General features: G+C 44.2%; 1 protein-coding gene across 1 annotated transcript; it reads right to left on the bottom strand.

The window, feature by feature from the left end:
* Window positions 1-15,007: 15,007 nt before the first annotated feature.
* LOC311241327 (26S proteasome non-ATPase regulatory subunit 4-like) lies at window positions 15,008-16,120 on the bottom strand (the record flags this gene model as incomplete). Its single annotated transcript, XM_084330111.1, has 1 exon — window positions 15,008-16,120. One exon carries the CDS (start codon window positions 16,118-16,120, stop codon window positions 15,008-15,010), a length of 1,113 nt encoding a protein of 370 aa, XP_084186237.1.
* Between the last annotated feature and the right edge of the window lie 681 nt (window positions 16,121-16,801).

Below are 16,801 nucleotides of genomic sequence, written 5' to 3'. Positions count from 1 at the left end.
CACGTTCTGGTCTGTCCGCCGTCTGTTTTGCGTCATCTCTCTGCTGGGGTTTTCTCCTGCATGTCTCATCGCTGTGTGTAGAACTTTTATGGTAGTTACACCACTTCGCTACACTGGTTCCTTTTTGCCGACACTCTCTTGCTATATGACCACGGCCTCCGCATCCGTAACATGTCACAGATGATACGTTTACTTTCATCACATTGTCGGATTTTTCTTTAGTGTCATACTTTTCTGTCTCCTCGTAACTCCGTAGTTTCCTCTTGAACTGGATAAACGTCAGTTCATCACTGCTCTGTGTCGTATGGATGGCAAAAGGCTTGTACGTATCTGGAAGTCCTTTTAGAATCATGGCTATAATTAGCCCGTCACTAATAACTTCCTTTGCATTTCTTAGGGAAGTTACTGCCTTTTCAGCTCGAATGATATAATCTGTCACCGTTTCACCAGACTCTTTCTTCAGTGACGTTAGTTCTGTGTACAGGGCAATAATTCTTGGCTTACCCTGACTTGCGTAATGACTTCGTAGTATTTCGAGTGCTTTGTTACCGTCATCTGTCGCCTCTCTCATAACCAACGATAGACTTTTGTCATCCAGGAATTGTATTAGCTCTGCGTAGCATTCTTCGTTCTTGTCGTCATCTGGACCGTCCTCACTGGTGCAGAGTATCGTGTCTTTTAGTCCCATCATTCTCATGTGGCCGAGAAACTTCACTTCCCAAAGCTCGTAATTGTTTTCATCTCCGTCGAAAACTAATCTCTGCCATCGTCCTCCTGCGGTACCACCACGTCTGGGCCCATAACCTGTAGAGTTCCGTGTTCCTTCGCTCTCCATGTTCAATGTAGAGGGTTCTGTTGCTTTGTCATCAGTGTCGTTCAATGTAGAGGGTTCTGTTTCTTTGTCACCATGGCTCATATCTTATCATAATGTATTTATCCACACAAAGAACGCCTGATCCGTTTTGTTTCTTTTATGTGAATAGTTTATTTACAATAAGTGAACCAAACTTCTCCTCCATTACAAACACCCCAAACATTCCCAGCTGTGACACACCCCTTTCACCCCTGTGCGCACTGACAGCTGACCGATGACAGCTGACAGCTAGATATACGTGCTCGGCTTCCCGCCACTGCGTCATGCCGTCATGTCTTTACGTACTGCAACAAGAACAAAACACAATACTTAGAATAGAGTTGCACCACATTTCCAATACAACACATGCCTATGAACGTCTAGGCTACTCACTACAAAACATATTAACAACCATAACATATGATCCCATTTTCAACATATGAGAACATATATCTCAACAACATACATAGTAGCAAAAGTATATAAGAACATTTAAAAAATTTAATAATAATAGCTAAGAACAAAAAAGCATAGGAATACAAGCGCTGGTATGAAAAATAAAAAGTCAAGGCTCAAAGTCACTCCCCAGGGGGCAGGAGAGCCACTCAGATCAGGTTGAAGTACTTAGAGCAGGCATGGTTAACGGAACGTAGACCAATCTCGGTCACTCTCTTTGTCTGGGAACACCCAAAACCAAATTCGGTCACGCCCCATTTTGTGCGACATCAAGGCTTTTTTTTTTACTGTCAGCGTTTGGGAATTTCATGTCGACAGGTAGGGGAAGTGAAATTATACTTATTTTAGAATATATATATCAAATTTCATGAGTATTCATCTATATTTAGTAATCTAAAGACTATTAGATATGAACGTATGTACCAGTAAAAAGTGGGAATCTCTAGAATGTGTTTTGGGCAACAGTGTTTACAAGTGCGGGTAGCCTCTCTAATCAACTTAACGTTATACACAACACTTTCTGTTGTCAGTAGATGGCAGCATTAGTTTAAAAGGTGAAAATGTTATGACTACAAAATGACTACAAATCCCAAGACATTTATCACCTAGTTCACAGGTCAGCACCGGATTAAGAAAACGTGATCTGAACACAGGAGCGTTAAACTATTAATGCAACCTGAATATAGTGACCGAGAATGGTCACCTAATTATCTTAACAAAAGTGCGCGTTATGTTTGTTGTCTAAAGGGGAACATAATGGTACAATTTAAGATTTTAATGTTATCCGCATATAAAGGACAAATAAAACATTGTTAATTTGTAAGAAACCTCAATGAAAACGGCGCAGGGTAAATTATATTCGCTATTGTTATGAAAATGTGATAGAATCCTATGCAAATGTGGACGGATTTGGTCACCGTGACGTTAGACGCTGTAGGTCAGACTGAGGATGGCATAAAGCAGATCCATCACACCTGTGGTGCTCAGATCCAGTTTGAGGTAGAACAATCGCTGCAATCTGTATATCATCACACTATCACTCGAGACATCCACTCACAGAGACACAGGGACAAGGGTTAGAAAAGCTCCCATGTCCGCAATAAACAGACATCCTGACTGAACTAACCAAACTAAGCTAAGGGTCTGTCCCCGACCAGGTGAGATCAGGGTAGGCTGAAGGAGAGAGAGAATAGATGGGTCTTGAGCGAGGATTTTAAAGCGTTGACAGAACAGGCGCCCCTTACGACAGCGGGTAATTTATTCCACAGGTAGGGAGCACGGAAGGCAAAGGCTCTGTGGCAGGCCCATACATTTTTTACCCTAGGAATTGATAGGAGCCCCGCATTTTGTGACCAAAGAGCATGAGGGGGCGAGTATCGTGAGCCCATTCAAAATGTTGTAAGTGAGTAGCAACACTTGAAAGTCAGATCTGGCCTAGATGGGAAGCCAGTGTAAAATTATAAAATTTTCTAGTTTTAGTTAGTATCCATGCAGCTGCATTTTGCACGAGTTGACGATTTTTCAGGCTTGAGTTAGGTAGGCCTGAAAAAAGCACATTACTAGTCGTGATGAGACTAACGCATGAATTAGGGTTTCGGCGTCAGCCAAAGTTAAAACCTCTTAACAGGTGGGCAGAAAAGTGGCATTTCTTTTTTACTTGAACTTATTGCAAAGCTTAGCTTTATACTTTATACTAGCACATGCATGAGCCTGGTCACTGGTCACGATAATCACTTTTAGTGCTAATGAAATAGAGTAACAGAGGTTTGAACTTGAGTTGAACTTGAACTGGTGTACTCACATTTCTCTTTAGTGGTTGCCAGATTTCATTATTACAGCATAGAGGTATGAGCTGGAAAACACTGCGGTTCCATAGCATGAAGTCCGGAAGTGGACACTTGTTGGCTACAACACTGACCAATCGAGTCACCCTTGACCAGTTCTGGTCAAAACGCCCTTTTTTTTTACGTGTGTTTGGCTAGATTTTATGTACAGTATATGCCAAAAAAGTTGCTCAGTATCACATATTGGACTCACATTACAATAATCCATGTTTGTTTTTTTAAAAACAATCACTATTAAGCGTGTGAATGTAGCGTGATCGAATCTGCGTTGTGTCTGGTGTGAGGTGGACGTAGACTCAGACAATGGTACCCAGTTGATGGTTGTTTATTTGGTAATCCTGTTAACAAACCAACACAGCACGTACACAAAACATGGCGGCGTTAGCGACCGTCATCAAAGTGCAGTCCACCTCTGCTCTCGTACTCAGCCATACTCAAAGAGAGCGCGCGCGCACATTTAAAACAGCGCGCCGTCTGCAGTTACAACCATTAAATAATGTAGCTCAGTGCAAGTCAGCTTCAGCAAAAACATATGAAACAATATGAAATAAAAGACAGTGTGTAAGCATTAATTAAACCAAAATACAAAAACAACGGTTCATACCTGTTAACAAACCAACACAGCACGTACACAAAACATGGCGGCGTTAGCGACTGTCATCAAAGTGCAGTCCACCTGGTATTGCCAAACAGAATACTGAGTTAGTACACAAACGTACTGTGGCTGTTGTACACAGGGCGAATTAATGTCATTACACAACAGGGTATTTCAGTACCAAAACCAAACATAAATCAGTTTTACAAGTTATACAAAGCAATTAACTCCAATATTAGGTAAACGAAAGCGCATACCTCTGCTCTCGTACTCAGCCATACTCAAAGAGAGCGAGCACTTCCGTCAGCGTGTCTCTCGTCGGCAAACCGGCTAAACCATTGTGTACATTAGTTGAACGTATTTACAATACAACAATTATTCAATGGAAAGATATCCTATCTTCTCTAAACCCATTATAAAAGACCCAAAAGGGATTTCGTTTGGAGAATTGGTAACTCAATGTGAGGAAATTAATATAAACTAGTAACCAAGGCACCCCTCCAAAACTCTAGAGTGGGCTCGGTCCACTTTGTTCCTTCAAAGTAAAAGTGTTCCCATTTTGACCTACTTATTTAAGATAAAAGATACCAGTTTCTGTCCATGATTCTAGCATAACAACTTCACTCTGCTACATACTCCCCTACTGACTTATGCCAGATCATGGACAGTGTTCCCTTCAATCAACTCAACAGCATAAGTATAAACCAAAGAAACAGAAAATAATAAAAAAAATCACAATGAATCAACGCGTCACATGTAACCCGGTGTATTCCCTTAATTCCAAACCTAGAAAATAGGTTGACCAGCTCAAAAGCTATCCGATAAAGGATCAGGAAAAATAAAGGGTAGCAAACCCCTCATCTAACCACAGGCAAAAAAACATGCCATGTACATATTTATACCATGGAATACACCAAAATTACCAAATCATGTCTAGTGCAATAGACAACCGTAACTACCAGTATGACTCAAAGAAAACCAAACAGCAAAATCAATGAAAGAAAAGAAAAAAAAATCTTAGTAATAAAAAGAATTACTCAAAAGAAAACAAAAAAATTGTGTCATCTTTTAGGATGACAGCAGAGCCCTGACTTGTACAGCCATCGTCTGAATGAGCCTGTTAACTGGCCTGATTAGTCTCCCCCGCCTAGTGTAAACCCCTTGAGGTACCTCAACTACACTCGGTGTGACATCGACAATGGCCGATTCAGGTTCACTCACTGGTACAAATAAGGATGCACTACAAGGGGCCTCCTCCGAAGCACTCATGTCTCCAGTAAATGATTCCACAGTTGTCGTGTCTGACGACTGATCACTATCCTGATAAACAATTACAGAGTATGACTCCTCTGATTCAACATCTGCATCTGGTCCCTCCATCCAAAAGTGCCGTGGTTTCTTCAGTTTACACTCCTGCTCCTCACCATTATGTGACTCAAATGTAATTCTATGATGTTGATCACTACTCATGCTCCCCACCTGCTCCTCTGCTGGCTCTGATACACCCATCCCTGTCGTGGTATCTACTACCCCCTCCACACTGGACTCAGGAAGATGAGCAACCCACCGGGCAGTTCTCAGCTCATCCTGATCAGAATCATCTGTCATTTCCTCACTCGGAACAGTGCCAGGAATAGACACCTCAATCTCTGGCTCGTCCCATGACGGCAGAGGCAGGAAATTGACGGGCATAATCAAGTTCCTATGAACAGTCTTAATCCTCCCTGTGACAGGATGACGGATACTGTATATGTTCAGCCCACTGTTTTTACACACTACAGTATAGACGGCACTCTCCCAGCGGTCAGCTAGCTTTTTCTTGCCTCGCTCCCCCTTATTTGCCAGTAAGACCCGATCCCCCTTCTCTACCGCATGTCCCTTTAACTGTCTGTTATACACCTCAGCTTGCCTGGTCTGTTGCTTCTCAGCATGCTTTTGAGCAAGTGCCATTGCTTCCCTTAGATCCTTTCCCAGTGACTGGACATACTTATCCACATCCACCGTATCTCCATCCAAAAGGACACTCTGAAACATGACATCGACAGGTAATCTTGGAGTGCGACCAAACATCAAAAAGAACGGTGGGACCCCCGTGGTCTCATGCACTGTGCAATTATAAGCAAACGTCAAAGTGTTCAACATCTGAGGCCATTTCACCTTGGAACGAGGTGGCAAAGCACGGATCATACTACCTAAAGTGCGGTTTAGACGTTCTACTTGTCCATTTCCCATAGGATGGTATGGCGTGGTATGGGATTTTTCAACCCCTGCCATCTGAAGCATTTCTGCTATGAGTGCACTCTCAAAATTAGCTCCTCTGTCGCTATGAATGCAGGCTGCAAAACCATAAACAGAAAAAAAGTTATTCCAGAGCACTCTGGCCACCGTCTTTGCAGTTTGATTGGGACACGGATAAGCACACGCTAGTTTGGTAAAATGGTCAGTTATAACAAGCACATCAATGGACTTATTATTGGCATCCTCAGCCGACCAAAAGTCAATACACACCAACTCCAGTGGTGCAGTGGTGACTATAGATACCAGCGGAGCCTCCGGCTCAGGTGCTTTGCTCAGTACACACCTCTTACAATGACTCACATATTCTTTGACATCCTTTTCCATGGAGTCCCAATAGAAACGTTGTCTAGTGAGCCACAATGTGCGCTGCTGGCCCTGGTGCCCAGCCTCATCATGTACCCCTTTCAGCACCTGTCCTCTCAGAGCGCTCGGTACAACATATTGAAAGACCTTCTTCCCACTCACAACGTGTTTTGAAACACGGTACAACACTCCCAATTTTGTTGTGAGTTTTCCCCACTGTCTCAATGTGCGGTTTGTTTCTTTCGACTCATGAACTCTCTCTCTTCGAGATGGGCGGCGGCCTCTATCTACAAAGAATTTGACTCTACCAGTGACAGGGTCCTGGCACTGTTTGTCGTACAATTCCTCATGAGTGAGGACAGGCAATGGGCTCTGCCCCATGGACACCAACCTTTCTAGCTGCTGCACATGAGAGACTGCTCTCATAGCTGCGCCATCCTCCCAACAGCGATGTGTGTGGAGTACAGCAGATACCTCTTCACGAGATATGCTCCCACTGTCACTACCCACCTCACCACTGGCCTTAAGGGAACTCTGAATGGACAACCCTAGGCCCTTCCTCCTCACCTCTGGTTCCTCACAGGTAAGACGGAACATGTTCTGCACGTCATCCACCTCCAAACCTCTAGCCTCCCTCAACAAGACATCATACGAGGTCCTTGTCAGCCTGTGCATCACCCTAGGCTTAGCAAACGGCTCCCTGCTCAGTGCATCAGCTACTATATTTTTAGGCCCAGGGATGTACTGAATGTCAAAATCAAAAGGTGCCAGCTTAGCCACCCATCTCTGCTCGCATGCATCGAGTTTTGGCTTTGTGAGGATGTATTTAAGTGGATTATTATCTGTCCACACTGTAAATTTATGTCCTCGCAGCCAATGGCTAAACTTGTCGTGTATAGCCCATTTCATGGCGAGAAACTCAAGCCTATGAGCGGGATATTTAGACTGAGCATGATTCAAAGATTTACTAGCAAAAGCTATGGGCCTGGCTGTGCTACACCCTTCCTGCACTTGTGAAAGCACAGCTCCCAGTCCGCTAGTGGATGCATCTACAGACAATAAAAATGGCTGAGAAAAGTCAGGGTGAGCCAACAGAGTTTGTCCCACCAATGCGGCTTTTAACGCCTCAAAGGCCTCCCTACACTCCACAGTCCAGTCTGCTGCACTAAGCCTACGAAGGGGGGCAGCTCTCTTGCTTTTTACTTTGCCTCTCCGTGGCTTCTTCACACCCGTGGTCAACTGAAACAGTGGTCTTGCAACTACAGAGCAGTTCTCAATGTAATGTTGATAATACACCATCATTCCTAAAAATGACCGGATCTTATTGGCAGACGGGGTGACCCCATCCGACTCCATAATATCGCTCTCCGTCACACCCACTATCGCCTGCACCTTATCGGGGTCTGTGACTATCCCTTCCCGAGAAACAATGTGTCCCAAAAACTTCAGTGACTTTCTCAGAAACTGACACTTAGATGGAGACAACTTCAGGTTGTGTTCTCGTAAACGCTGAAATACCATCTCCAGCCTCTGCAAGCTCTCTTCTTCCGACTTGCCAAAGACCAGAAGATCATCTAAGTAACAGAGAAGACTCAGCGAGTTCTGATCACCAAAGATTGTGAGCATCATTCTCATGAACGTAGCTGGACTGTTACACAGCCCCTGGGGCATACGGTTATATTCATGTAAACCGAGAGGAGAGGAAAACGCAGTGTATTTCTTATCATCCTCATGCAGTGGGACATTGTAATACCCGGATGTCAAATCCATGGAACTGAAAAAGGCATTGCCTCCCAGCGCTGCAAGTACATCTGCTTGATGAGGTAATGGATGTGCATCTTTCACAGTACGAGCGTTTAACCACCTGAAATCTGTGCACAATCTCAATTCCCCATTCTTTTTCCAACAAAGAACAAGGGGGGATGCGTACTCGCTACTCGACTTCCTAATTATCTCCCGGTCCTCCATCTCTCTCAACTTTTGGTAATGGGCGGGGGAGAGCCTCCGGTAAGGTAACCGGAAGGGCCGATCGTCAGTCAGTCGGATACGGTGACAGAAGCCACCAGCCTCACCACAATCCAACCGGTGTCTAGAAAACACATCCTCATAGTTCTCGATCAGATCAGTCAGTCTATCTTTCCAGACTGGTGAGACCTGACAGTCTGGAGCCCTAGACTAGCCAGTCTATCGTTCCCCCTAGCTACATTGTTGCTATCACAACTCCTAGCTGTCAGACTGCCGTGAGAGCTGCCACTACTCACTCTACCGGCATTCTGGTGGACTGACGCGTCCGTATCATTGTCAAAATCTTCTAATGCAATGCATGGATATACGTCAGCCACTTTTGCATTTCTTCTCAAGGTGATAGCCTTGTTAGTCGGATTTATAATCTTGACAGGAAGCCACCCATCCCCCCAGAGAGGTGTAACTACCCTGCCAACTAGTATGTTACGGTGCACACAACGAGAGGCGCTGGGCTCAACGATAACAGTACTTCCCATAGACAGTTTTGTCTTGGGTGGGAGACGACCCCACACTACATGCTCACTCATCGGTTCAAGTGTTTTTTTTAATTTTTTTTAATTTTTTTTATTATTGCAAAACAAAACTTATTAAAAGTCAGTACTCAACACACAATGTATAATGAAACTTTCAGTAAAGGTGGTTAAAATATATGCAAGTACAGAAACAGGATAAAACAAAAATAGTCAATAATAACATTTTAACCGTATACCGTGTATATCCAGCGAAGTTACAATTATATAAATGTTAGTATATAATATACCCCGAATACCTATTTTCTAAAACCCTACACACATATGCTCCAGCTCAAATCCCCCCCTCCCGGACCCCCTCTTGGATAGTACCTCCATTATCCCTCACTCCTAACCAGACATCACCATTATAGGCTAGCTTTTATTCTCTCCACCACTTCTAACCACATTAACATTTTGGATTCATTGAGCCCTAGAATTCTTGCTGTTGATATTTCTTGATATATCACATCAAGATATGTAAGAAACCACACTTTCCGGCACATTTTTTCCGGTTGAAACCAACGTGATGCAATCAGTTTTTTAGCTACTGTGATACCCGATAAAACCAATCTTTTTAGTTGTGGGTTCACTGCAAACTCAAAAACATCATTCAATAGCAATACCGCGGGGTGTACAGGTATATTCCAAAATACGAGTATTGATAATTGTTGGGACACATCTTCCCAGAATGCCTTAACTGGTGGGCAGTCCCAATACATGTGCATAAATGTTCCTTCGTCCCCATTTGTACATTGGGAGCATTTGGAGTCTTGTATAAGCCCCATTTTGCACAGCCTTATAGGAGTCAAGTATGTCCTGTGAATATAGTTCAGATTGATTTGTTGATGATCCGGGTTCCTTGATGTAAGTCGGACATTTGCCCAGGCTCCTTGCCAATCAAAGTCATTTTCCAGGTCTGGTATATCCCTCCTCCAGACATTGTCTAGTTGAAGGGTTTCGTACGAGGACGTTAGTAATTGTGAATAAAAACCTGATACAAAACCTCCCAATGTATCTCTGTCATAGAAAAATTTGTGGTATCTGTGGTGTTCAATTGGTATGTGTAATGGAACACCGTGAGATCTCATACAAAGTCGTAACTGTATGTAAAAAAGCCATGTGGACTCGGTGAGGTTAAACTTTATGCATATTTCGACATAACTACAGAGGCCCTTGTTATTAAAAATATCCCCTAATGAGTGTATGCCTCTTTCTTCCCATACAGGGAATCTTATAGGTCGTTTTCCCATTAAGAGAGCATTGTTATTGAATATGGGAGTGTGATTATGCCATACTTGATTGTTAGGAAATTTCCTTTGAGTTTCCCGCCATGTCCTGATTGCATGGGTTATTATTGGGCCAAATTCTCGCTCACAATGCTTGATTGAAAGTTTAGTGTATGCTATGTCTTTCAATCTCTGTGGGGCTACTATGTTTTCTTCTAATTTTCTCCAAGATACCAAAGCCTCGGGGTCAAACCATATCTTCTTCAATGGTCTTAATGTGAAGGCATTAAAATATTGTAAAAAATCTGGGACTGCCATGCCACCGTCTGCTTTACTTCTCTGTGCGGTGGATCTTTTTATGCGAGGTGGTTTGTTATTCCAAATAAATTTGTATGTGGAGGTTTGTAATCTTTTCCAGTAGCCCTCTGGAGGAGGTAACGGAAGCATTGAGCTGAAGAAATTGATTCTTGGTAATACATCCATCTTAACTATTGATACCCTTGCCTGTATTGAGTTTTTAAGTTTTGCCCACCTGTCCAGGTCGTCCTTGATTTTGTTCTGTATTTTTGTGTAATTGTGCTTCACCGTTTGTCTTATGGTGGGGAATATTTCCACTCCCAAATCGGTTCAAGTGTTACGGCCTGTTTCAACTTGACTGTTCCCACTTTGTCAGGAATTTCCTCCCCCCTCCATCTCTCAAGATTGGCCATGAACCTGATAAACTGACTGTTTTCGTCCTGACATGGTGACTCAGCTTTTCCCAGTATGCGCCAGTAGGCCCCCGTGGATTTGAACTGCCTAATTAAGGGCTTCATCACATTGGTGCCTATAATGAGCTCATCTACCTGACCCTCCACTATTAAGACTGGTACTATGTATTCAAAACCATAAAGCTTAAGTTTCAGCTCACACGTTCCCACCGGGCTAGTTTGTTTCCCACCACACCCCACAAGAACAACATTGGTAGTCGATATTAAATCACCCGTCACTACTCCTGCCTCCCTCAGCCGAGGAACCACATCAGCGCGCAGAGAAGTAGCCATGGATCCACTATCTAACATCCCCTGTAACTCAACCTTGTCTCCTGTCAATACGGTGGTGAAAAACAAACTGTCACTTTGGGATGTTCTGGTCACATTCTGCATAATTACTGTCTTGTCTTTGGGTGCTGCTTCACAAACAGACGTATATACAGACTGGATATCATCATTGCAATTGGAGGAAAAACCATAGGGGCCCACATTGTCCTCCTTTGAACGAGGGCCGGCTAGTTTTCCTGGGGAGGACCAGCCTGTCTCTGACCAGGGGGCTGTCTAGGAGTGGTCTGCCCACAATAGATACCAATATGCCCTGGACTCAGACACTTGAAACACAGCCTGTGCGTCCTGCAATGTGTCCTAGTATCGTGCTCCGAACTGCCACAAACCTGACATTCTTGAGAAGGTCTGGGGAACTGCCTATGGGGGCCATTTTGTACGTAAGGACCATTTTGTACAGACTGAGTGTTGTTGCCTAACGCCATTTCTAACACTCTCAGAACCCTATCCATTGTGTTATTCTCAGCTACAGGCGTCAGCTGCTCTAGCTCTGGACTACTGACAGCCACAGGGGACGCGCTTTGTTCGTGATTAACAACCACCCTCTCCTGTGATGACTCAATGGCGACCACGTGTTGTGTCAACCGACCTCGACTCGCTCTATGTTCTCTCAAATATTCATCCAAATGTCCCTGCACCTCACCTGCTGTCCACTCACGAGATGGCTTACTCTTGAACACTAAGGACAACTCCTTATCGGGGCAGTTACGGATGAACATGAGAACTAGATGCTTGCTCAGGCTAGTCTGAGATTCCCCCGTACTAAGAAGACACTGCTCTGTGGCTTCTGCTGCTTTGTTAAGCCTAATCCAATAGTCAAGAGGATTCTCGCTTGCATATGCTTTGACTGCATAAAAGTCAGCTAATGGAAGTTCTGAATGAATAATATCACCAAAATGTTGTCTCAAAATGCTAAAAATAACACCCACCTCACTGACAGTTGAGTTGCTACGCAGCCATACTTTGGTAACGTCCCGGGCCCTCCCCATTAGCTTGTTCATAACTTCCTCAACTTGTTCAGTTCCAGTACAGTTATTTTTCTTTCTGAGATACGTCCTCATGAGTTCCTCCCACTCAAAAACAGAACACTTATCTGTGCTGTCCCCTCTAAAATAGGGTGGGGCATTTGCATCTGAACGTAACACCAGATTCATTTTGGATGCATCAATCACAGTATTCCCACATTGGTCAGGTTGGAACGTCTGTTGGGGATTTTGAGAAGCTAATACAGGTGAAATCCCCGTGATTGTGTTCTGCATTAACGTCATTCTAATAGCTTCCCCTATTTCTGACCCAATGGATCTTATCAAATTGGCCATTTGACTGGGGGATGTTTCAACACTAGTGTTGTTGATTTCACCAGGTGAGGGAACAACCGGAGTGAAAAGTAACGATTGGGCATTTCCCTCTAAGTGACCCTCTACACGCCTCCTTTCAGGACTAGAGGAACCTGAACCACCTTGACTCCCCGGAGTAGACTGCATAACCGGTGTGTAATCGAGAACCCCTCTCCCCACAGTAATCCCTCTCCCCACAGTCAAGTTCCCTGTAGGAGTGTTTCCTACATTCAAAGTCATTTTCAATATCAAATGGTACTTTCACCGTTTTACTCTTCAGTGTGTTTTAGGTAACCCACTCGAAATCAATAAACTTGATTAGAGACTATCTTTTTCAAAGGATTCAGTGCTCTCCAGCCTCCTCAGGAACAGACCTCAGGAACAGGCGGCGAATGCAGCGTCCCCGTGACCAGGTCGCGCCAGCAGCATCCACGCGTCTAGGCCGCACATGAAGCCTCCACGTCTCTCCAGCTACACCGGTGGTCGGCCTCTGCTGACCAGTTGATCCGGGTCACGGCACCAGTTGTAGCGTGATCGAATCTGCGTTGTGTCTGGTGTGAGGTGGACGTAGACTCAGACAATGGTACCCAGTTGATGGTTGTTTATTTGGTAATCCTGTTAACAAACCAACACAGCACGTACACAAAACATGGCGGCGTTAGCGACCGTCATCAAAGTGCAGTCCACCTCTGCTCTCGTACTCAGCCATACTCAAAGAGAGCGCGCGCGCACATTTAAAACAGCGCGCCGTCTGCAGTTACAACCATTAAATAATGTAGCTCAGTGCAAGTCAGCTTCAGCAAAAACATATGAAACAATATGAAATAAAAGACAGTGTGTAAGCATTAATTAAACCAAAATACAAAAACAACGGTTCATACCTGTTAACAAACCAACACAGCACGTACACAAAACATGGCGGCGTTAGCGACCGTCATCAAAGTGCAGTCCACCTGGTATTGCCAAACAGAATACTGAGTTAGTACACAAACGTACTGTGGCTGTTGTACACAGGGCGAATTAATGTCATTACACAACAGGGTATTTCAGTACCAAAACCAAACATAAATCAGTTTTACAAGTTATACAAAGCAATTAACTCCAATATTAGGTAAACGAAAGCGCATACCTCTGCTCTCGTACTCAGCCATACTCAAAGAGAGCGAGCACTTCCGTCAGCGTGTCTCTCGTCGGCAAACCGGCTAAACCATTGTGTACATTAGTTGAACGTATTTACAATACAACAATTATTCAATGGAAAGATATCCTATCTTCTCTAAACCCATTATAAAAGACCCAAAAGGGATTTCGTTTGGAGAATTGGTAACTCAATGTGAGGAAATTAATATAAACTAGTAACCAAGGCACCCCTCCAAAACGCTAGAGTGGGCTCGGTCCACTTTGTTCCTTCAAAGTAAAAGTGTTTCCATTTTGACCTACTTATTTAAGATAAAAGATACCAGTTTCTGTCCATGATTCTAGCATAACAACTTCACTCTGCTACATGAACAACAAGTGTCACACCTTTCACCCTAGTTGCAGCACTGGACAGGTTAGGGTTAGGGGGTTAGGGTAGCCCCCTAACCCTAACTCTCACGGACCTTGGTGTTACCATTGGAACTCATTCTGAGACCTCAAGAGTGCAATGCCGGCCGAATCTGCTAGGTGGCAGTATCGCCTACCCTTTGAAACCTTATTTCACACTGTGTGTTACATTTTATGTGATCCGAGCAGAGAATTTGGATTCGGGCAAGTGAAACGGTTAATTTGAGCAACTTGGAACGCTTGGAACACACTTGATGCATATTTTGTGTCATTTCATGTCAGGGACCCGATAGACATCAATACTGGAAATCGCGATCAGACAATTGGAATATTCATTTTGGGATACCTCCTAGTAAAGGTAAGGACTATATGACATCAATCCTACTTTGATCCAACAATGATTTCACATTGATCGCAACGATCAACGTATGTAGTATTCAAAACGTATGCCGTTGCTGACGATGAGCATCAAAAAACGACCCCCCCCTTTCCCTTTGATGCATTCATGATGAAACATGCCTATTATATACCTTTGATTTTCAAATAGTAACGTGTCCAGGCGAGCAACGCAAACGACTTTAGCAAAATTCACATAGCACTCCATAACTCCAGGAATTTGCCTGGATCACTGTGGGTGCTTTCAGAGTTTGACAAATAAGAAAAAGTATTTCGTGGTCATGCAGGCATGTTGGTCAAACAATACGTCCTCAAGCTTTTTCATATATTTAAGTAATCCTGTCACTGTCCGTCTGGTTGGTCAAAGTCACTGTCCGTCTGGTTGGTCAAAGTCACTGCCCCGTCTGGTTCGTCAAAGTCCTGCCCCGTCTGGTTCGTCAAGGTCACTGTCCCGTCTGGTTGGTCAAAGTCACTGCCCCGTCTGGTTCATCAAAGTCACTGTCCGTCCGTCGCTGCTTCCTCATTTCTTCTTCTCTTCCTTCTTGCCATCCGGCTTGTTTCCTGTCTGGGAGGCCAGGGAGCCCATGGCGTTACGGATGGCCTCGTTGTTGGGGTCAACACCCGGCAGATTCTCTAGGACGCTCTGGAGGAATTCTGGGTCCTGCATAACATCATAGTCATCCTCCTCCTTGGCTGATGCTGTGGTATCCATGGGTGCTGCTGTGTCCATGTCATACTCTCCTCCTGCAAGAGACATCTGCATGGCATAGGCTATCTGCTCCTCGTCAGTCATGCTGCTGAAGTCGGGGAGCACGGCCGCGCCCATCTCAGGCTGAGACACAGACATCTTCAACAGGGCCTCGTCGGATTCATCGGCGGTGGATGTGGGTACCGCTGCCTCCGCTACAGAGGCAGCGGCTGCTCTGCGGTCCTCCTCCTCCTGCCTCTGCCTCTGTTCCTCCATGGACACACGCAGGGCCAGGGCCAACTCGGGGTCGGCACCCTGGCCTACGCCAAACTCAAAGTCGCTGGCGCTCAGGCCCATCATGGAGACTCCCTCACCAGCCAGGATGGGAGAGGGGAGCAGGGCGTCGGCGAGGTTGGACCCCGGGAGGACTGTGACCAGGTGGGAACCCGTACCCTCTTTCCCATTTAAAGTGTTGATGAAGGCAGTCAGCTTCTCTGTGTTCAGCTCCTCTTCGCCAAAGTTGACAATATCCACATTCACCTTCTCTTTCTTCAAGCGCTTTGCTAGTTTAACGAGGTCTTTCTCTGTGTCTTCCACTGGGCTTCCCACAAAAGCAATGATCCTCATCTTGTGGTTTTTTCCTTGTCTGTGCTTGAGTGCCATGTGAGCCACCCTGATGCCCGTGCAGAAGCAGATGTAGCCGCGGGGCTGGATTGCGTGGAGTTTGGACATGATGCGGCCCGAGTCCGGGGTCAACGTGGTCAGGACCCGACAGTTATTTGCCATAGTCATGAGCCCCACGTCGTTCTCTGGGTTGCTGCGAGTTTTGGAGTGGCAGACCATGTTGACAGCATCTTGCTGAGCCTGTAGTCTCGTAGGGAGAAAGTCTCCATTTCTCATATACTCACTGTTGTCCACGCAGACCATAGTACTTTCAAGCCCCATTTTGAAAACTTCTTTGGTGGGTCCTTAGTTTGTGAAATCTTCTGCTTCTTCTTGTGAAGTTCCAGCAGTCTAGACACCTTTCGGCGTATTGCTGCCTAACTATAATCTAGTTCAGAATCTCCTTCTTAGTTTGTGAAACCCATATATATATATATCACAAATGTTCTAGAATGTTCTATTATGACATCATACAACATTCTAGAACATTAAGTGATGTCACAGTATGATGTCATAATAGACCATTCTACAACATTTGTGATGTTACAGTATGATGTCATAATAGAACATTCTAGAACATTTGTGATGTCACAGTATGATGTCATAATAGTACATTCTAGAACATTTGTGATGTTACAGTATGATGTCATAATACACCATTCTAGAACATTTGTGATGTTACAGTATGTCATAATAGACCAGTCTAGAACATCTGTGATGTCACAGTATGACAAGCACTTTGAGCTGCAATCTGTATGAATGGTGCTATATAAATAACATTATTATTTTACATTTATTTTTATAAAAATTTAGAAATATATATTTTAAGACTTCTAAAGAATGTCATGTTTTTAGACATACTATATATATATTATTCAAATGGGAGCTAAATATATTATACTTTATTATTATATTACATTATATTAGGGCTGACCCCTATTAGTCGAATAGTCGACTAATCGA

The sequence above is a fragment of the Notolepis coatsorum genome (genome assembly GCF_963971535.1).
Source record: "Notolepis coatsorum genome assembly, chromosome: 15".
NCBI classification, from domain to species: Eukaryota; Metazoa; Chordata; class Actinopteri; order Aulopiformes; family Paralepididae; genus Notolepis; species Notolepis coatsorum.
This window is presented reverse-complemented; position numbering and strand designations above follow the sequence as displayed.